Raw genomic sequence first — 22,007 nt, 5'->3', positions numbered from 1 at the left:
CCATTTGTACACAAACATCCAACACTGATAAAAAGCCAACTTGAATTTTTGCATCAGTAAGTTACATGTACCACTATTAATTGTTTTAAATTTTAACCTTAATCAGACAGAATAACAAGTTAAAAAAAAAAAATCCCTAAATTAATGCAGTTAGAAGTGCATGTTTAGATTGCTTCTTCACAATTAGTTTCATGACATCTTAAAACAACATCAATGTTAATTAAATGCCTTTTTGTGTATGTGGTGCCCTAAAGTTGAACACAATTCTGATCAATAAAAATACAAGGGAATTCCCGTCAATCATATTAGAATACCTGTTACAGTGTTATCAAGTTATGAAACAAACTTCGCTGATTATACAAAATCCTCAAATTAAATTCTAAATGTAGTATTTGCAAAACTTCTTCATGCGGTTGGAAACAAGAGGGCCTGAAAGGCCCAAAGTTGCTCACCTGAGATTCAAAAGAACTGACCTGTTCTGTGCAGCCCAAGATTTCATTAGAACATATGTTCTGACAAAGTTTCATGAAGAGTGAACTATGAATGTCACTTTAAGCGTGCTAACAAGGTTTTACTATAGCCATATAAGGATAACTTCCCAGCCACCTAGTCGCCATGTTTTTCAAAAGACCAGAACCATTTTCAAACTCATCCAAGATATCATTAAAACAAATGTTCTGACAAAGTTTCATGAAGATTGGGCAATAAATGTGTTTTTTTCAGTGTTAACAAGATTTAACTATAGCCATTTAAGGAAAAATGCCCCGCCCCCAGGGGGCCATGCTTTTTAATGAACTGGAAACATTTTCAAACTTGTCCAAGATATCATTGGGACAAATCTTCTGACCAAGTTTCATGAAGATTGGACAATAAATTTGGCCTCTAGAGTGTTTATAAGGTTTAACCCAAGCCAAATAAGGAAAAAAGCCCCTCCCCCAGATGCCATGTTTTTTTACTAACAGGAACCATTTTCACAAATCTTTTGACCAAATTTCATGAAGATTGGACAATAAATGTTGCCTCTAGAGTGTAAACGAGGCAAATGTTGACATCGCATAACGGGCGATGGACGACTGACAAAAGGCATTCACTCAAGCTCACCATGAGCACAGTGTGCTCAGGTGAGCTAATAACACATTAATTAGGTTAATAGTATTGGATACCTATCTGTATGGATTCTCCATGGCCCATTGGAAACTTGTTGTAGCGGGACACTTTGATTGGAGGGATCTGCCGAAACGTAAAGTTGACGAGAGGTTCGAGGCGGAATGCAGATGGGTCACTGGCATGGAACAGGTTGTACATCTGCTGGCACTCGGGCCGCTCTGGCATCTCTGATATAATAACAAATGGCACTTTTTTGGGTGGTTGTGGTTTAGATTTTTTACTTCTCATTATGCATGGGGCCATACTTCTAAAGTTTAGACATATAATAATAATTATAAATATATTACAAAAACAAGTATTAACGTGTTGGTATAAAATCCCTAAATTCTTAATTTCTTGCTGAACCATATCAATCTACTTAATACCCAGAAATAATCAAATGAAATTTACTTAATTCCACACAAAATTATGATTATTGTTACGTAAGTAAATGTATATTTTACTATATTTCAATGACATATTGTTATCAGAAAAAAATGATCAAACTAATCTATATACAGTCAATCTTGTGGATGCGACCACTTGTATTAAGCGACCTTTGTCTTATGCGACCATTTTGAAATCCCACGGAGCTTTTTCGCTATATAATGATATTGTATTAAGCGAATTTTGTCTTACGCGACCAGCGACCGCTGATTTTTGTGTATTTTGATGTCCGAATCTTGAATTAAGCGACCACTAGGAGGTAAAAGTGGTTAATCTATTTATCTTTCAGGAACAAATCCGTGTTAATTGTTTATCTAAGCCGATAAGATGTACTGTTACACCTCTGCTTTGTTTTCACACCAACCATTATGATTATGCTTTTTCTGGTTGACCGGTTCTGACCGGTATTTTTTAGACTGCGTATCAATTTATTGAGTTGAATAATAGAGGAACGTATTAAGCACAGTCTACAGCTTAAATAGTTTACTATGTGGAAAGTTAAGAGACAACACCGATTTTTCTCGAGTGAAGATAACAGGTGCAGAAACAATGCACTGTACGCGACAAACATTTCCTGAGAAGTGCGGAAAATAAACTATAAATCGGCAACATCTGTCGAAATCCGTACATTACCAATTTGTAATTATGCTAATTAGTAGATATTTGTTAGCCAATCACATTGTTATTTACTTAATAAATTTTCCAATCAGGTCTGTTTGTTTGTTTTCAATTGACGTGTTTTAATTTTTTCAGCTCATTATGTATCATAATCAAGTCAGATTTCCTTAAGCGTACATGCAGAAATTAAAATGTCAAAGCAAAAAGTGTTAACGTTGAACGAGAAAATTCGGTTTTCGGAATTGTCAAAGAGTAAAAGTGCACGTAAAATCGCTGATGAGTTTGGAGTCGGTAAAACTCAAATTCAAAACATTCTAAAGCGTAAAGCCAAGGTGCTTGAAGACGTGGAAAATAATGTGTCAGGTAAAGAAAATGCGAAAAATATTTCCTTGTCTATGTTGTTTTTGCAAATAAATATGTACACACAGTTCCTTTATAATAAATGATAATTTGTAATAAGTGAAAAAATAAAACACATTATAAGTAAATTATTGTTTGTTTTCATTTTGTTATAAAAGTAAGCATACTTCCAGAATGGCCTTTTTTATTTAAAGACCATTTTTTAAGAGACCGCTTTTGATTACTCCCTTGAGTGGTCTCTTAATACAAGATTGACTCTACACGTTTCTTTATCAGAGACATAATAATTCCATGCTCTTCCCTTGTTGCTCAGATTCATAATATTAATTCCAGCGTGTCACCTTTGTTCTGGCCAGCAAACATCCTCCTGTATGCCAGCACCAGACCCAGAGGTGACCCCAGCATGAAGAAGTCACCAACTTCAAACTCCAACTTTATGCTCTCGTACAGACTCTCACTACTTGTCCTGCGACAGCTTCCCTCATATGCTGCCTCGGCCGACTGAGTCACATGCACTCGCACTGAGCCTGACTTGCCATCTTGTTTCCGCATTTCAACCGGCATACTGTCTGTTTTATGTAGCGGGGCTTTCATTGACGTATGACCTTCTGAAACTGTTCTATGTAAGAGTTCCGAAGAAGTTTTGTGTTTGTTTGTTTGTTTGATATGCGCATCTCCAGTAGTTGGTTTGACATTATCATCACACACTTCAGGTTCTTCTTTGATGGTGTCCTCCTTATCACACAGGGTGTGTGAGCTTCCAAGGGCCCCCACGTTGAGGTCACTACCGCGGCTGCTATAGTGACTGCCACAGTTGCTCAGCAGACTGCGAGACCTGCACAGAGCGTCATACATCAGTATTGAGCCTGTGGAGTCAGCAAGAAGACAAACCTGGAACACATTTAGCAGTATATCAGAAACCAACAAAACACAAATGTCAAATTTGCTATAATCTTTTTCACTTCGTATTCTGAAATAAAGTTAACAAGAGCACCGCATAACGGGTGCCAACGCTCGGCTGCAATGCAGTTTTGAATAAATGAAAGTTTGTCAGATTTTTTTTTCTTTTTTTTAAGAGGTCACAGTGACCTTGACCTTTGACCTAGTGACCCAAAAATGGGTGTGGTGTGTAGAACTCATCAAGGTGCAGCTACATATGAAGTTTCAATGTTGTAGGTGGAAGCACTTTTATTTTTGAAGCAATGTTCAAAACCTTAACAAAATGTTAAAGTTTTAGCTTCTTTTTTTTTTAAAGAGGTCACAGTGACCTTGACCTTTGACCTAGTGACCCAAAATGGGTGTGGTGTGTAGAACTCATCAAGGTGCAGCTACATATGAAGTTTCAATGTTGTAAGTGGAAGCACTTTTATTTTTGAAGCAATGTTCAAAACCTTAACAAAATGTTAAGGTTTTAGCGGACAACTACGGACACAGACCAAACGAGCTGGCTATGACAATACCGCTGGTTTTCTCCGAAAACAGCCGAGCTAAAAAACATTAAATATGTAATTTTTAAGAAATCTGAATAAATCATTCATCAGGAATCAAATTTCATATACTCTTAAAAAAGTTGAAATAAATTTCAAGACAGTGTTGATAAATTAGCCATACATACCATTAAGTACATGTTTCAATTAAATGTAATACATCTTTCTTCTTGTCTGTGAAAAACTGTCAATTCAACAAAAACTATGTTATTAAAACCTTCACCACTTTGTCACCTTTTTCATGGTCAAATAGCTAAGGAATGTTTTGATCAATTGTGTCGTGTTCTGAGAAAACTGGGCTTTATGCATGTGTGTAAAGTGTCGTCCCAGATTAGCCTGTGCAGTCCGCACAGGCTTATCAGGGACAACACTTTCCACTTTTATGGTATTTTTAGTTTCAAGGAAGTACCTCCTTACCGAAAATCAAGTTTAGGTGGAAAGTGTTGTCCCTGATTAGCCTGTGCGGACTGCACAGGCTAATATGGGACGACACTTAACGCACATGCCTTATGCCCAGTTTTCTAAGAACACGACACAATTGTGCTTTAAACAAGAAATGTGTTTGTCAGAAACACTATGTCCCCTTCTGCGCTGCTTTGACTTTTTGTTTGTTTTTGACCTTGAAAGATGACCTTGACCTTCCACCACTCAAAATGTGCAGCTCCATGAGATACACATGCATGCCAAATATGAAGTTGCTATCTTCAATATTGCAAAAGTTATGGCAAATGTTAAAGTTTGACCAAACAGACCAACGTACATGTACAGACCAACAGACAGGGCAAAAACAATATGTCCCCCACTATAGTGGTGGGGGACATAAAAAGATGTGTTGCTCATCTAGTTTTAGTGGTTATAACTTATTTTAAGAATAAATTTAATCACTTAAGAAAAGTGGAAGTAGAAGACTCCACAATTTTTTCATACAAACAAACCAACTAAAAAACTGACCAACCAACACTGTGATTCTAATGTACTGCTGAGATAATAAATCTCAAAGGTTTTAATCAATTGAGATTAAATAAGATGTCTTGAATGATGTACGTCTGTACATCTTTGTCACTAAAGAAATGTGGAAATACTGTTTTACACAATTTTTTTATACAGACATAGTGACTCCAAAACACTTTGAGGGCTATAGAGATTACCCTCCACCTCCAAGGTACCTGTCCAGTGAAGCCCCTGCCATCGTCTGACTGCAGGAAGTCCATGTACACCAGGTTTGCCTTGGCAACCACAGAGTTAACGTGATCCTGGTACTCGGGGCTGCAGGCCGAGAACAAGCCCAGGGCTCCCAGGGGAACAAACTCCTGACTCCAGGGCAAGTTACCCTCTATGTGATGGGGCGTCGAGTCAAACCCAAATGGACTTAAGCTGCAAAAATATCGTGCACAATATTGGTTGCATTCGATTTGAGTTACTTAATAAAAAAAAACAATGGACTTCCCCTAAAAGAAGACATCAATATTGGTTGACATTTGAATATCTTTATGAAAAAAAAATCATTAAAATAATTATTGGTGCACCTTTTCATGTCTAAATGGGTGACAATAGGGCCATGATTGCCCTTTACTGCTCTCCTGAGTTCAAAAACAGCAATTCTTGAAGACTTGACCTCATAGACGGAACAAACTTAGTAAGAGAACAGTTGAATCAAACTTAAAGAACATAACATCTGTCAGTAGGATACAGATGTCTCACATTCCACTTTTCCTCAATACACTGTAGTGGACATTTGTTAGTAGTGATTTAACAAGAGATGTGTTTGTCAGAAACACAATGTTGCCTATTACGCCGCTTTGAAATGAAATTTCAATATATCATTTGGCAGGTTTAGAAATTATCTCCCTTTTAAAGCTTATTACTTCCCTTGGATTGTATTTTTTACTTTTGACCTTAAAGGATGACCTTGACCTTTCACCACTCGAAATATGCAGCTTCATGAGATGCACATGCATTCCAAATATCAAATTGCGGACGGCAGACAGACAGACAGACAGACGGGCTGACAGTTCAACTGCTATATGCCACCCTACCGGGGGCATACAAATCTATCAATAACTTGCAAATTTAGAGATAAGACAGGAACTTTCGCACAATTATATAGAAGGACAGTACGTCAGTGTTATATGCCCCCTTATTCAAAAGTGGGCATGAAATAAAAAGAGCTGTTACCATAGGATGACATATGCCCCCTTTAAACACTTTGATAGAAGTTATGAGCATTTTTCGAAACCTAAACACAGATTTCTTAACCTAAATGCGGACCCTAAGTTCAATGTCAAGGTCACAGGGGTCAAAATTTTTGTGTGTATGGAAAGGCCTTGTCCATATACAAATGCATACCAAATATGAAGGATATATCTCAAGGGACAAAGAAGTTATGAGCATTTTTCGAAACCTAAACACAGATTTCGAAACCTAAACGCGGACCCTAAGTTCAAGGTCAAGGTCACAGGGGTCAAAATTTGTGTGCATATGGAAAAGTCTTGTCTATACAGTCCAACCCCTCTTAAGCAGCCAGTCAAGGGAAACAGCCAAATTGGCTGCTTAAGCGGGGTGGCCTTTTAAGAGGGGGTTGGGTCGTAGGGAGTCTAGAGTTGATGGCCAACTGTTCAATTTTTGTATAAACAAAATGGTAAATATGTGTACATGTACTAAACAATATATAGACTTAAAATAATTTTATTTCTTCCTTTCTAAAGTCAGCTATAAAACAACATTTTCATTCAAAAAAATATTCCATTCATCTTTCTTATCATCATCAATATCATCCTCATCAGAATCAAATCATTCTCATGATTCGTTGTTTACAGAATGCGCATTGTATGGCCTAAATGCACTAAAGATTGGAACAGCTGTAAATCAGTTATGCGTGAATAACTCCCGTGTCACTATCAATCGATAATTTAATTGGTTTATTGCAGTTTTATGTCTTTGTAATACCTACCGCACGAATTGGCCCCGACAGTGATCTCCTCCACGATAAAATCGTGGCCAGTTACTTAAGAGACTGATAATAGCAACCAGGTGTAATCCTACTGTTAATCGTGCTTTTCATGCAAAACATTTATTTTGCCGCGTTTTATCAAAATTTATATTGAAATCATTGTAAATATAAAACAAATATAAATGTTTTGTTAAATTCCCAAATGAGAATCATAATTTGTAATCCAAAACACACTCCCGATTGATTTATGTTAACGAGACGTTTACAAATCCTAGCATCAAAAAAGTCCTCATGTATTTCCTTTGTCCGGACAAAAGCGCGCGAAAATTATGCACCAATGTACAATGTCAAGTCATACCCATGCAAGCGTGTATTGATTTTTGGATAAAAACTTTGTAGCACAGAGAACATGTAGAGCAGTTGATTTCGGTTAAAAGTTGCGTTGTTCTTTTTAACTTTTAATTAGCCGATAATTGTCATAAATGTGTGCTTGAAATAGTATGATTCAACAACTACAAATTATCAATTATAAATTAAGAATCTCTTTTCCAGTACTAATAGATGATATTGGCATGTGCGGAAAAACAAAAAGATCAAACGGTCGAATATTGCTTTTAACCCAATAACCCGATAATCTGCCGCTAATTAATTGCAATTTTGCAAACTCGCTGTCAAAATGTTTATCACACATCACGCTTCAGTACTGCAGAGCATAAACTGCAGACCGGAAGTACGTATCGATTTTTTCGCCGTTGCGTCTGTGTAATTTTGCCAGTTTACATGACTGACTTACTCGCGCGTGACCACTCATATGGGGGGAATTTAACATTTTGGGTGCAAAATTGCTGGCCGCTGGCCGGAGAAACGGGGTTACCGCTAAAGAGGGGTGCATTATATAGTGTTTATCGACGGTCGCGGCACAGACCGGCCTCCTACATGGGGCGACCGGCGATGAGGGGTGACCGGAAGTAGGGGTTGGAATGTATACACATGCACACCAAATGTGAAGGTTATATCTCAAGGGACAAAGAAGTTATGAGCATAATTCGGAACCTAAACACAGATTTTGAAACCTAAACGCGGTTCCTAAGTTCAATGTCAAGGTCACAGGGGTCAACATTTTTGTGCGTATGAAAACGCCTTGTCCATATACACATGCATACCAAATATGAAGGTTACATGTCTAGGAACATAGAAGTTATGAGCATTTTTCGAAACCTAAACGCAAAGTGTGACGGAAAGACGGACAGACGGATGGTCCGATCACTATATGCCCTCCTTTGGAGGCCATAAAAATAATGCACACAACTAAACTGAACTATCATGAATGACATTGCAGGCAAAGGGAAGTAACTGCAGCAATGATTTATACAATATATGTAGAGTGGTCTCACATGTTACATTAACTTAATTTATGACAGTAGAGGTCCAGTAGATTTTGTAAGATTTTAACTTTGTTTGATCTTGTGACCTTGTTTTTGGATGCACCTGACCAGATTCAAACTCAGTCTAGATAGTGTCAATATAAATATTCAGGCCTTGTTTCATCAAGGTTGAGTCATAATTGTGGCCTCTAAAATGGAAACAATGTTTTCCTCAGATTTGACATGATAACCTAGTTTTTGGACACACATAACCCAGATGCAAACTAGGCAATGATTTGTCAGCATTTGTAGTAAAGATTCTGATCAAGTTTAATCCAGATGAAAAATGCTGTCTCTATAGTGGTAATGAGAAACATGATGACAACACACACTGCACACAGGAAAATGTTCAACAAAGAATGCCAGATCATCACAATAACTAAGTTTAGGTAAAAATAATGATTATCTGACTATTGCATGTTTCACTCAATCTGAAGATAAATAATGTTTAGAGATGAGAAATGCCTATCGGAACTGTAATGTTCATGGGACGTTTACACAAATGTAGTTTAGAACCATTATCCTTCAAACCCATATTTCAATTTCAGAACACTCATTACGATTCCTAAGACTTGTTAACATACATCAAGAAAAGCATATGTATAACAAACACATTTCCACAATATGAGATAACAACATGCAAACATTTTCTAAAATGACTTCATGTTTGTATCAACTTTTGAAAATACATGTGGGGTAAACACACAGAGGAAAAGTCTTTTCAAACAAGATTTCTTTGAGAAACACTATGCCCCCCAGTTAGCCAAATATGAAGTTGCTATGTAGTTTATCAGGGTTGCCACCAACCTGATGAAATAAAATTCCCTGACTTTTCACTGACTTTTCCCTGACCAAATCTTGGTTTTTACTGACTAATTTCGGGACATATTCAGCCTCCTCCTCCCGATACAGCTGACCAAATCCACCCATTTAATGTTTATTTTATTCTTTAACATAAAATATTTAACAACTAACAAAGCATTACTACTTGTACACTAATCTATGCATGATGCAAGGCTATATAGTAAATGAAAATCAATAGGGGTCATCTGCCAGTCATGATCAATGTTCCTATGAAGTTTCATGATGAAAGGTGATGCAAGGTTATATAGTAAATGAAAATCAATAGGGGTCATCTGCCAGTCATGATCAATGTTCCTATGAAGTTTCATGATCCTAGGCGTAAGCATTCTTAAGTTATCATCCGGAAACCATTTTACTGTTTCGAGTCACTGTGACCTTGACCTTTGACCTAGTGACCTGAAAATCAATAGGGGTCATCTGCCAGTCATGATTAATGTACCTATGAAGTTTCATGATCCTGGGCGTAAGCATTATTGAGTTATCATCCGAAAACCATTTTACTATTTCGAGTCACTGTGACCTTGACCTTTGACCTTGTGACCTGAAAATCAATAGGGGTCATCTGCCAGTCATGATTAATGTACCTATGAAGTTTCATGATCCTAGGCCAAAGCGTTCTTGAGTTATCATCGGGAAACCATCTGGTATTTTGTCATGTTGAAATAAAAAAAAATCCTTTAATATACATCAAAATGCTCGAGACTAAAATGTGGTTCCTACCTTGACAAAACATTTAGAGCATCTGCACACATTTGAGGACAGGGAACCAATCTGAAAGCGACGTGGCCTTTAGCTGCTGGGTAGCTGTTCCGCACCACTGTGTCAAAAGTTGTTTTGAAGGTGTTGTAGTCACTTCGTTTGGACGTGTTGAATGAGTCACACGCTGTGTCTAACATACTGCCTAAAATATATAAGATGCTGAAGTTGAAGTAGGCGATTCGTGTGCTAAGTTTAAGTTGAAAAATAATCACAAATATGCTATCAGTTGTAGTGACAGCCATTGTGTGAATATGTTTTTTCTCAAAGTGACCTTGACCTTTGACCTAGTGACCTGAAAATCAATAGGGGTCATCTGCCAGTCAAGATCAATGTACCTATGAAGTTTCATGATCCTAGCCGTAAGCGTTCTTGAGTTATCATCCGGATACCATTTTACTATTTCGGGTCACTGTGACCTTGACCTTTGACCTAGTGACCTGAAAATCAATAAGTGTAATCTGCAAGTCATGATCAATGTACCAATTAAGTTTCATGATCCTAGGCATAAGCGTTCTTGAGTTATCATCCGGAAACCATTTTACTATTTCAGGTCACCGTGACCTTGACCTTTGACCTAGTGACCTGAAAATCAATAGGGGTCATCTGCAAGTCATGATCAATCTACCTATCAAGTTTCATGATCTTAGGCATAAGCGTTCTTGAGTTATCATCCCGAAACCATTTTACTATTTCAGGTCACCGTGACCTTGACCTTTGACCTTGTGACCTGAAAATCAATAGGGGTCATCTGCGAGTCATGATCAATCTACCTATCAAGTCTCATGATCCTAGGCATAAGCGTTCTTGAGTTATCATCCGGAAACCATTTTACTATTTTGGGTCACCGTGACCTTGACCTTTGACCAAGTGACCTGAAAATCAATAGGGGTCATCTGCGAGTCATGATCAATCTACCATTCAAGTTTCATGATTCTAGGCCTAAGCGTTCTTGAGTTATCATCCGGAAACCATTTTACTATTTCGGGTCACCGTGACCTTGACCTTTATCCTAGTGACCTAATAATCAATGGGGGTCATCTGCGAGTCATAATCAATGTACCTATGAAGTTTCATGATCCTAGGCCCAAGCGTTCTTGAGTTATCATCCCGAAACCACCTGGTGGACGGACCGACCGACAGACCGACCAACATGTGAAAAGCAATATACCCCCTCTTCTTCGAAGGGGGGCATAATAAGGTATGAACAAGAGAATATTTTCAGATAAAGTTTTGATCGTAGTCAGTATTGGTTTGATATACTTGTGCAGTGGACCCTAAAATAAAAACTCATCCAAGATATCAGTGAGACAAATCTTCTGACCAAGTTTTATGAAGAAGGGACAATAAATGCGGCCTCTAGAGTGTTTACAAGGCAAAGGTTGACGCCCCATGATGCACAACGAAAGACAGACAAAAGGTGATCACAAAAGCTCCCGTGAGCTAAAAATATATTTTATTAACAATGACTCAATATTACAGAGACCAGCAAGGAAACTTCTAACCATTGAAATTTCAAGCTAAACATAGTTTAAGAATCTGTTACGAAAAATAACAGATCCCCCCCCCCCAGTAATTACACAGCATGACTAATTTGTGTTTGAGCCAAGCAATAACTAACTTTAAAATTCAAGCCAAACAAGAACGAAATTCACAGGAATGTTTTGCACTATTGGTCTCTCTTAGAATATTTGGGACATTAAACAATTTGAGGCATTGAGATTGCAAGTTGAGTGTAGGTCTTACCTCCATGTACCACAAGGAAAAGCACATCAGTTTTACAGAGGGAAGGTGCAGTGCTCTGCTTGTCATTTCGACCGGTCTCCAGGCTGTATTTCTGGCACAGTTTCTCAAACCTGCGACCACCAGCATTGTCTGCATATAAACCATGCATGGGCATTACTTGCATGTATTTACACTTGTAACAAAACATTTTGCATAATCTTTAGGGAAACTTTTGAATGTCCATGTGGAATGATTTAGTTTTTAAAGGTACATAAAAGCTGTCATCCGCAATATCATGTTACAATCAACATTTATCAACTTCTTTGTCATAGTTTAATATAATGGTGTAACTTGGGGCAGCGGAATCATAAATGAATTGTGACATCGTAAGGGTCTTTGTCCTATTTCCACGATACCCATGACCCATGAATTGTATAACTGTTATATCAAACGTGTAAACTGTCATATCATACTTGTTAGATAATTATTGTCAAGGTTATGACAGAATTGACAAGAAAATAACTTCATTGAGTGCACCCAAATGATTGTTCAAGGGGTTATAACTACCAGATAAAATCACTCGAGTGCCATCCTGAAGGGCCCTTGCATACAGAGTCATCACTGTCAGATTATTAGTTCTTGTGATCTAACACAGACACATAACATTCAAAAGAAAATGTCATATAATGAATCAAAAGGCAATAACTTCCTTAACAAATATTGAGCAAAACAACCTGAAATCATATGCATGTCCACCTAATAGCTATGCTGCATATCACATGTCACATACATGTAATTCAGATGATCAATGCAGAAAGGAATTATTATGAAAAGGGCAATACACTGCAACGCCGATATATCGCGATTGTTGGGGTCCAAAGATTGCGAGCGCGATATATCCGGCGCGCGATATAACTTGAGAAATGTCTAACTTAATTGTATTGTGGTTAATTTGTCAAATTTCCCCAATGTTTTCATTTTATATACGGCGCTGCTACATATTTGTATAGTTATAATTGCAAACCAATTCGACAATAAACATTTTCATAACTACATACGTATCTGTATTTATCATAAAAACCAAAATAAAAATTATATTTTTGTATTTTCATGTACGATCGCTTGGGAATCAGCTTAAAAAAAGAATTATTGCTGTAAAAAAAGTATAAAATATAATTGTGCAAAGATTGGAATTTACCCTTATAAAAAGTCCTAATGAAGGAACTGAAACAGCGTAACAGTAACGATACAGCATGTTTGAATTCTATTTTATCAAGAGGAAATGTCCATGCCACATAATTTGCGAGATACCGCGGTACTTTAGTTGAAATTTACAACGAAACTTTTAATGAAAATTAAAATATCGCAATGTACCCGATAAAAATTTTTATTTACAAATAAATACACCCACACATATTTTCGCGCGCTTTTTATCAGGACAAAGAAATATTCAAGACCAGTACCGAAATTTAATGATTTATATACCAGTAAACCTGCCATTATTACCTTTGCAATGACACTAATGGGTTATTTCTTAAGTGTTAAAAACAACCCCAGCGGGTGTGTAAACAACACTGTCAATAATCGACTGTTTTTCACGCTTCACTGCGTGCCATAGTAAGTCGCGAAATATAGGGTGTTAATGCTTAAGTACAGGTTGTAGGCCCTAAAACAGGACTCGAGTGTGTTTATATAAGCCTTAGGATTTAGATGCAATCAAGCTAAAATAAATAGGTTTAAACTAATGAGCAAATGACAATAACTCCTGTAAAAATTGTTGGATCGGAATAACCTGATATTGATGTACAGGACTCGGTCCCTATACGAATGCTGCAGATATCAAGTCTCATCAAAGTAAGACCAATAGTGTCTGAGATCTTGTGCAGAAACAAACTGCATGGTGGAAAGATGAAGAAAGAAAGACATCCATACATACTGAAGGACCAATGAACACCAAAGTTGTTTCATTTGGCTCATGTACCGTAATATCAATTCTATCAAAATGAGACTTTAGACAAACAGACTAAGTGGCAAATATGAGCTCCCCAATTTCAGGAAATATAAAATTGAATAAACATATAGCTTATATTGTGCATGGGATTGATTTTCCACTGGATATACTAAGTGATCTGTATCAAGGGCAAGCTTAAAATATTGCATTTGCTGAACAGTTCATTCTTTATCCTCAATACACAACATAACAATTGACAAAACACAGGACAAAAAAAACAACTTGGCAGATCTTGGTTTGTCACCTGTATTAAAGGACAGTTGAGATCTTGCATCAGCAAACTCATCATTAGAAACTGAGAGCATTTCCAACGACGACGACTTTGTTCCAAGCCCCCCTGAAAAAATTGTTTACATGTATTTTAACACTGTAAATGTCAAACATTAGAAACAAAGGAAAATAAGCATGTCACAAAATTGACTCATTCACAAATGAACACAACAAAACACTTTAATTACCAGAAAGAAAACAATAGTGTTACAATAAAATAAAGATGTTCAGTGGAACCGCTCTAAACCGGACACCTCCGGGACCGAAAGGAAATTCCAGTTTAGAGAGGATTCCGGTTTAGAGGGGAAATTGACTATTTTACTTTCAGGTCATTCACATACCGGTAGACTCTTTGATAAGTTTGATTTTGTCTTCTAGAGACTTTTTCACGGGCCTTTGTTTAGAAGGAGGTTCGGACCTTTTTAGACTTAGTTACCTTCATTGCCAATTTAAAAATCTAAATGAATATCTTAATGCAACTGCTTCAAGAACTATGCAAATCACCATTTTATATGACACTTAATTAGCATTTGTACTAAACAATTCAAAATTAAATAGCATTAAGCTTATTGAAATTTAGCACGGCTTCCTACATAAAAAACAAAACACACTACAAAAACAAAACACACTAGTGAACCCCATGTTTGTTATTTTTGCATTTGGCTTAGAAGCAATTGTAATTCTTAAAAGCTTATAAATGTTGTTGTTGTTTTTGTTGTTGTTATCACTAATTGTAATCAGTATTGTCACCCCTATTGATCAACATGTACATCACAGGCCAAGTCTCTTTAAATTGTTTTGTGATTTTTACAGTTTGCAAAATATTCCACAACCTTAATTAATTTCACGTGTCTTTAATCCGCTATTCACAAGTTTTTGACTCTAGGTCAAAGGTGCAACAAACAAGTCCTGATCGGTTTAGAGCGGTACAATTACGTATAGTTTGACCCAATTTTGATCCAAAGAATGACCAGTATTCGGAATTGAAGGGATTCCGGTTATGAGAAATATTTTACGCATGGTTTTATAGGGAAAAAAATGGGACCGGACAATTTGTCCGGTTTAGAGAGGATTAAGGTAAAGAGAGGATCCGGTTTAGAGGGTTTTCACTGTAATTGATTATAAACAGAAATTTAAGGAATAAAACAAAATTATTGTAACTGAAAATAATGTCGAGTTATTATTAATTTGCTATCCAAACCATTATGCAACTATTTATTGTACTATTCATAAAAATACTACAAAAGGAACATAATTTTCATTTTTTCATTTGCAATCTTTCACTGTGAAAAGATCCATATATTGTCTAACATGTTCAAGCCTCTAAATAAGAAAATGTCAAAGTGTTAATAAAAGCGCTTAAATCTACAGCATTTTTCCTCGCTACTTTCGGATAATAGTGGTACCATTAGAGTCAAAGTGGAATAATTTGCTTCATTTTCATCCGAATAGGGTAATTTATTAGGTGTGCTGAAAACTTCATAAAGCATGTACAGATTGCATTTAATAAACTAAAACATCTAGTTTATTATACATGTAGCATTATTCAATAACAATGTACATGTTTATTTCCCTAGGCTGCAATGGTCTTGAAAATGTAAATAATCTTGACAATCTGATTATCTGACCACCCAGTGATTTATCTCTATAGCTACAAATTAATATAATAACATTTGTGAGCGATTCATGCAAAAGCCTGTTCCTATTAACAGCTACACAATCAGTTCATCAAACTAAACACTCTTTCAACTGAAGCCGTGCTTAACCCTTTGCATGCTGGGAAATTTGTCGTCTACTAAAATGTCGCTGCTGAATTTCTAAAATTAGCATTTTCTTTGATTTCTTTTTCAAAGAATACTATCAGAATAGCAAACAGTTTGGATCCTGATGAGACACCATGTTCTGTGGCGTCTCATCTGGATCCAAACTGTTTGCAAAGGCCTTAAAAATTCAGTTCCAGCTCTGAAAGAGTTTAGAGTAACAGCTTTTACTGTCTTATTTGGGACACTGAACAAACAGTGTTATAATCAACATCTAAACAGTATGCTGGACTGGCATTTAATAAATTCATCTTTCTGTCAATGGATGAGTATCAGTATTATTAAAACCTTAGCTTTTTCAAGGGCCATACTTCTAAACAGCAGTTTTGTTATTTTTTTGCGGGGTGGGGCTTTGAAACCTGACCTGAAATTGTAACTCATGATTTGCGCAAATCTTTTTACATTTTTATTAGGTTCCCTTTCTCAAACTCAACAAGGTATTTGGAAAACCCAAATTAATCAATACTGACATCAAAGCTTGCAATCTCCACGCAGGGTTGTCTTTCCTTGCTCTCACATACACCTCTGCGAAAGGCTCAGCATGCCATATTGCCCAGAAACTGGGCAAAACCGAAAAAACGCATTCAAATTATATTTGATTTGGATTTTTTAAGATCAGAGGCGTAAAATATTGAAATAGGAATTTTAAATTTACGATACATCTTGCAAAAACTTGCGAGTTTAAATGCAGCTCTTCGGAACTATTTTATTGCCCATTTACGCAGATGGAATCATTCCACGCACTTCACAAATGTAAACAATTGAACATAACTTTTATTGAGTGTCGTTAGGCATTGCTTCGACATATGTATGTATGTATGTAGGTTTGTTAACATCATAAAACCATATCAATTTTATAATAATTAAGGCTGATATAAGATATTATGGTATGAGATGGTTTTCTTTAATGCAGTGAATGTAATGTAACCGTCGTGCAAGAGATTGTTAAGAATACTGTAACCTCCATGATGAGCGCTTGGAATGATCATGACATGAACGAGACGCTTTCATAAAAATAGTCCGTTCTGAGCCCATCACAGAGGTGAATGTAATGTAACCGTCGTGTAAGAGATTGCAAAGCTTGCTGCGGTTACTTCCCTTGTTGAATAACAAGCACTGATTAGAGCCCTACTCAATTGTTGAGGCAAACGATTGTGATATTGGTAACAATGGTTGCATTGAAAACGGTGTCGTTTTCTGGTACCAACATGATATATAGGAAAAAGACTGACCTTAATAAGAACTCAGCAATTGGAGACATATGCCCCCCCCCCCCCAACAGGGCCTTGGCACAGGATTTTTTGCAACAAAACTGACCATAAGAGTTAATCTTATCATATAAGTGTGACTTAGCCACTTAAATAAGATTTTAGTTGACACAGAATATTGCACTTCTGTTAAATCATTCTTTTAATAAATGGATTGAGAATATTATAGTATTATAACTAGTGATGTCACGTTGATCAAATAAAATTGAATTATCGTTGTTGGTCAAGATCACTGTGACATTAAGTGTTACATTGATTTCCATTTAATTTGTCATCAAAGATTGACTTATTGTGACAGTGGCTTTGACCTTTGACCTATAGTGACCCCAATTTCAATAGGGGTCATTTACTGTTCAAAGCCGATGCATATGGGAATTATCAAGCTAATCGGTGAATCAGTTAACGAGTATTGATCGTAAAAGATTAAACCCTTACTATGACAGTGACCTTTGACCTAGTGACCCCAATTTCAATAGGGGCCGTCTACTTCCAACACCAATGCACATGGGAAGTATCAAGCTAATCAGTCCCTCTGTTCACAAGTTATTGATCGGAAACCAATGTTCACTCTTAGTGTGACAGTGACCTTTACATTTGACCTAGTGACACCAATTTCAATAGAGGTCACATACTGGCAAAGGCCAATGCATATGGGTAGAATCAAGCCAATTGGTCAATCCGTTCACAAGTTATTGATCGGAAAAGAACTGATCTACCGACATATCAACTTACTGACATCCAGCAAAATGATTTACCCCCTCTTCTTCAAATGGGGGCAACCCCCCCCAAAACAGGCCATTTCAAAACTGTCACTACAATTCAATTTTACAAACAAAGACCTTTGGGCCTCGTTGTTGTCAGATGAAATTTTTTAAAGGTATTTGGTATACAATGCTACTTTAACTATTTGTACCCCTGGGTGTGGAAAGTTTGACCCCAGAGTTGCAGACATTTGATTATTACGGCCTGACAAAAGTGTGTCTATGGACAGACGGATAGGCAAATATAAAGACAGAAATCCATTGTGATACTAGTATACCCCCCTTTAATGTTACATTTATTATAACACAAATTGCTTATTTCGGAAATCAATTCAAATAATTACAGTATAAAAACAGCTTTTATTGCATTCTAAAATCTTCACCATACAGAAGCGAAGGAAATGCTCTGCAAAAATAGACTCTTGGTGGAAAAAACTTTGAAAATAACATGTTAGTAATTTAATAAAGCAAAAGCAAAGCTATATGACCTTGATAATATCACATTGCAATACAAGAGCTGTCAGAGGACAGCGCGCTTGACTATTCGAGTGCTTGACAGTATAACGTAAGCCATCATGGGGAAATTGTTCATATTCAATAATTTATTAGACGATCTTTCAAAAATAAAAAAGGAAAATAAAAAAAAAAAATTTTTGGGGGAGGGGGGGTAGGGGGGTGAGAGGGGGGTATAATGTGGGGTGTGGTAATTTATAAGATGATGTTTTAAAAAAAATAAAAAATAAATTGGGGGGGGGTAGGGGGGGTAGGAAGGTGAGAGGTTGGTATAATGTGGGGTGTGGTAATTTATTAGATGATTAAAAAAAAAGGGGGTGGGTTGGGGGGGGGAAAGGGATTCTGGGTAGGGGCGTGGGGTATTGTTTGGGTGGAATCCATTGAGGTATTCAGGTAAGTGTTGTTTTGTCAAAGTAATAATAAAATGTGATCATAAATAAAGAAGTTATGGCAATTTAAGCAAAATGTTCATTTATCTAAGTGTAAAAGGGGCCATAATTATGTCAAAATGCTTGATACAGCGGTCTGCACTTGTTTTTTTTTAAATGTTAGAATGTTTTGTGAATACAGTTCCAGGACAAAAATGGGCTGTTGAGCTTCCACATACCAGTTTTCTCATTCATGACATATTATGCGTACTGAATATCATGTTGGTAAACAAGTATGCAACATATATAACCAATATGTCAAAGGATATGGGAAATATTTGGGGTAGTACGCAAACTTTAACATAGATTTATCAATAATATGCATATTCTAAGTATAAAAGGGGCAATAATTCTGTCAAAATGCTTGATACAGTTGTCTGCTCTTGTTTATATGTTGGGGTCATGATGGTTAACAAGTATGCAAAATATGAAAGCAATATGTCAAGGGACATTGAAAATAGTTTGGGTAGTACGCAAACTTTAACATTTGCTACATATTGTAAGTGGAAAAGGGGCCATAATTATGACAAAATGCTTGATAGAGTTGTCTGCTCTTGTTTATAGGTTGGAGTCATGATGGTTAACAAGTATGCAAAATATGAAAGCAATATGTAAAGGGACATTGAAAATAGTTGGGATAGTACGCAAACTTTAACATTTGCTGCATATTGTAAGTGGAAAAGGGGCCATAATTATAACAAAATGCTTGATAGAGTTGTCTGCTCTTGTTTATAGGTTGGGTAGCTGTTGGTAAACAAGAATGCAAAATATGAAAGCAATATGTTAAGGCACAATGAAAATATTTGGGGTAGTACGAAAACTTTAACATTTGCACGCTAACGCTAACACAGATGCTAACACCGACGCCGGGGTGAGTAGGATAGCTCCACTATATATATTTTATATATAATAGTCGAGCTAAAAAAGGAATTACCGTAAATCCATGAATATAATACGCCCTCGTGCATAATAAGCACCCGTGAGTTTGGTCAAAATTTATCAGTAAAAAATCTGAGTAAAATACGCACTAAAAAAATCAGTCTCCGAAATCAGCCATTTCCGAAAAAATGTGTCAATATATTTTTGTGTTGTGAAAATAGCAAATCAATTTGGTGTTGTCAACTATCTGTTTCACAGTAATACCCTGGTATATTGATCGGGATGTGTTATATTGCTGTTGTTATGACAGTTGCATAATAAATAGCTCTGTCTATTGTTTATATTACCATTGTTTGTTACCGATAACACACGGGCCCCTTGCTGACATCTGGGTCAAGCAGTCATAATTACATCAGAAAGAAGCAGAGACACTGTTTTTTGTTTTCACATTTAATTCAATTTGACAATATTCGGGACGATAATAATTATAATAATAATAAAGTAATAAGAAGACAAAATGGTTACTTCCGTTTTTATAGTTGTCTAGATGAATTACTTTTCCGAAGTGTTACAAACTTGATACTTTAATATAACTTAAAATACAATTAAACCGCTCGTGCTTTTCATGATCTCTTTAATACCTTTCAATTTAATTCGGCAATCAGCAGACAGGTGTAATAGACTCTTTTAGCATCATAAAACTAATTATTTAATTACCACTCTTTACTTCAGATATGGTAAATATGCGGTAGAAAGATAAATAGTGGTCAGCTAAGAAATATTTATTTACGGGTATTGTCAGTTGTGTTTTTGCATTTGCTAATCTCTTTATACGACTTAGCGTCCAGTCGCTATTTTGTAGGCAGATGACGATATTAACTCTGTATTCAAAGTATACAGTGTCTGCGCATGAATGACCCAATATTATCCGATAGCCCCTCCCGTTCTCACGTTTCATTTGACAACGTCATTTCATGTGTAAGCGAGCTCAATGTTGATTGGCAAGCTACCATGCGCACTTCAATAACAATAAGGTCAAGCGATGTCTCATAATCGGGTACAGACCGGGTTTCGTTTACTGTTCGAATTGCGAACACTTTCATTAAAACAAAGAGACAAATATAGAAAACCAGTCCAATATAAGTGGCGGATGTTTTCAATGAAATTTTACTAGATTTTCGCATTTTCACAAATAAGATTTTTATTGAGCCAAATTCTCAATATTTTCGCAAATGAATCAAATGGCGAACGACAGCGCAAGCCCTGTTGCACCCCTTTGATGTAATGGTGTAGTTCAAAATGGCTGTCGCGAAGCGAATAACAGCGATTAAGTTGAAAATTTGCACAGGAAAATTTTTGTTCTGCTCTAAACTCGTATATTATACGCACCCCCTACTTGAAGAAAAAATCGGCAGGTAAAAAAGTGCGTATTATATTCGTAGATTTACAGAAGTTATATTAAGGTTATGGTCAATCTGAGCAGACGCACCAAATGAGAGCAGAAACTCAACTGGGTATTAACATCTTTACGTGTTTGATTAATTGAGGCCAAGAGGCCCGTGTCTTGTTTCAAGCTTGATTTTCCCCCCCACAGAATTTTTGAGTCAACTAGTTTAAACACAAGTCAAACAGTCATGATTTTAGCTACACAAGTCCACCACTGATAGTCTACATCGTGATGAATGGGAATGCATTAAAAGGCATCATTTCCTGATTTTTTCTACCTACTTATACCTAGATAAATATGAGTCATGCTATGTAAAAAGGGGATTTAATACATGTACCTTAATTGTCCTCCCAGATAAGCCTGTGAAGTATCCACAGGCTTATTAGGGAAGACACTTTCCGCTTTTATGATATTTTTCGCTTCAAGAATGTCTCTTCTTACCAAAAATCTAGTTAAGGCGGAAAGTGTTGTCCTGGATTAGCCTGTTCAGACTGCACAGGCTAATCTAGGATGCCACTTTACGAACATGCATAAACTCCCTTTTCGCAGAGCGCGGCTCATATAAGTTCCTGAAGAGATTCTTCAAGCTTAAATGTCAGAAGGAGTTCATTCTTTACAATGAATAATAAAGATTTTATAAATTTGGACTGCAGAGATTCTCCCAGCTTAAATGTCAGAAGGAGTTCGTTCTTTACAAGGAATAATAAAGATTTTATAAATTGGACTGCAGAGATTCTTCCAGCTTAAATGTCAGAAGGAGTTCATTCCTCACAAGAAATAATAAAGATTTTATAAATTTGGACTGCAGAGATTCTTCCAGCTTACCGTAGGTT

At 36.5% G+C, this 22,007-nt stretch overlaps 1 protein-coding gene across 3 annotated transcripts in view; it reads right to left on the bottom strand.

Moving 5' to 3' along the window:
* The window catches only part of LOC127855146 (protein retinal degeneration B-like), a 71,450-nt gene that overhangs the window by 24,718 nt on the left and 24,725 nt on the right, over positions 1–22,007 (bottom strand). For all 3 annotated transcript variants that reach the window (XM_052390552.1, XM_052390559.1, XM_052390567.1), the window contains 6 exons: positions 14,033–14,125; positions 11,799–11,927; positions 10,017–10,197; positions 5,225–5,432; positions 2,913–3,462; positions 1,164–1,334 (listed from right to left, as the gene is read on the bottom strand). In XM_052390552.1, coding sequence (XP_052246512.1) covers positions 1,164–1,334; positions 2,913–3,462; positions 5,225–5,432; positions 10,017–10,197; positions 11,799–11,927; positions 14,033–14,125 — 1,332 coding nt within the window. The remainder of the gene's footprint in view (positions 1–1,163; positions 1,335–2,912; positions 3,463–5,224; positions 5,433–10,016; positions 10,198–11,798; positions 11,928–14,032; positions 14,126–22,007) is intronic.

The sequence above is a fragment of the Dreissena polymorpha genome, chromosome 1, assembly GCF_020536995.1.
Source record: "Dreissena polymorpha isolate Duluth1 chromosome 1, UMN_Dpol_1.0, whole genome shotgun sequence".
NCBI lineage: Eukaryota > Metazoa > Mollusca > Bivalvia > Myida > Dreissenidae > Dreissena > Dreissena polymorpha.
The sequence above is the reverse complement of the archived record's forward strand: the minus strand, read 5'-3'. Positions and strand labels throughout refer to the sequence as shown.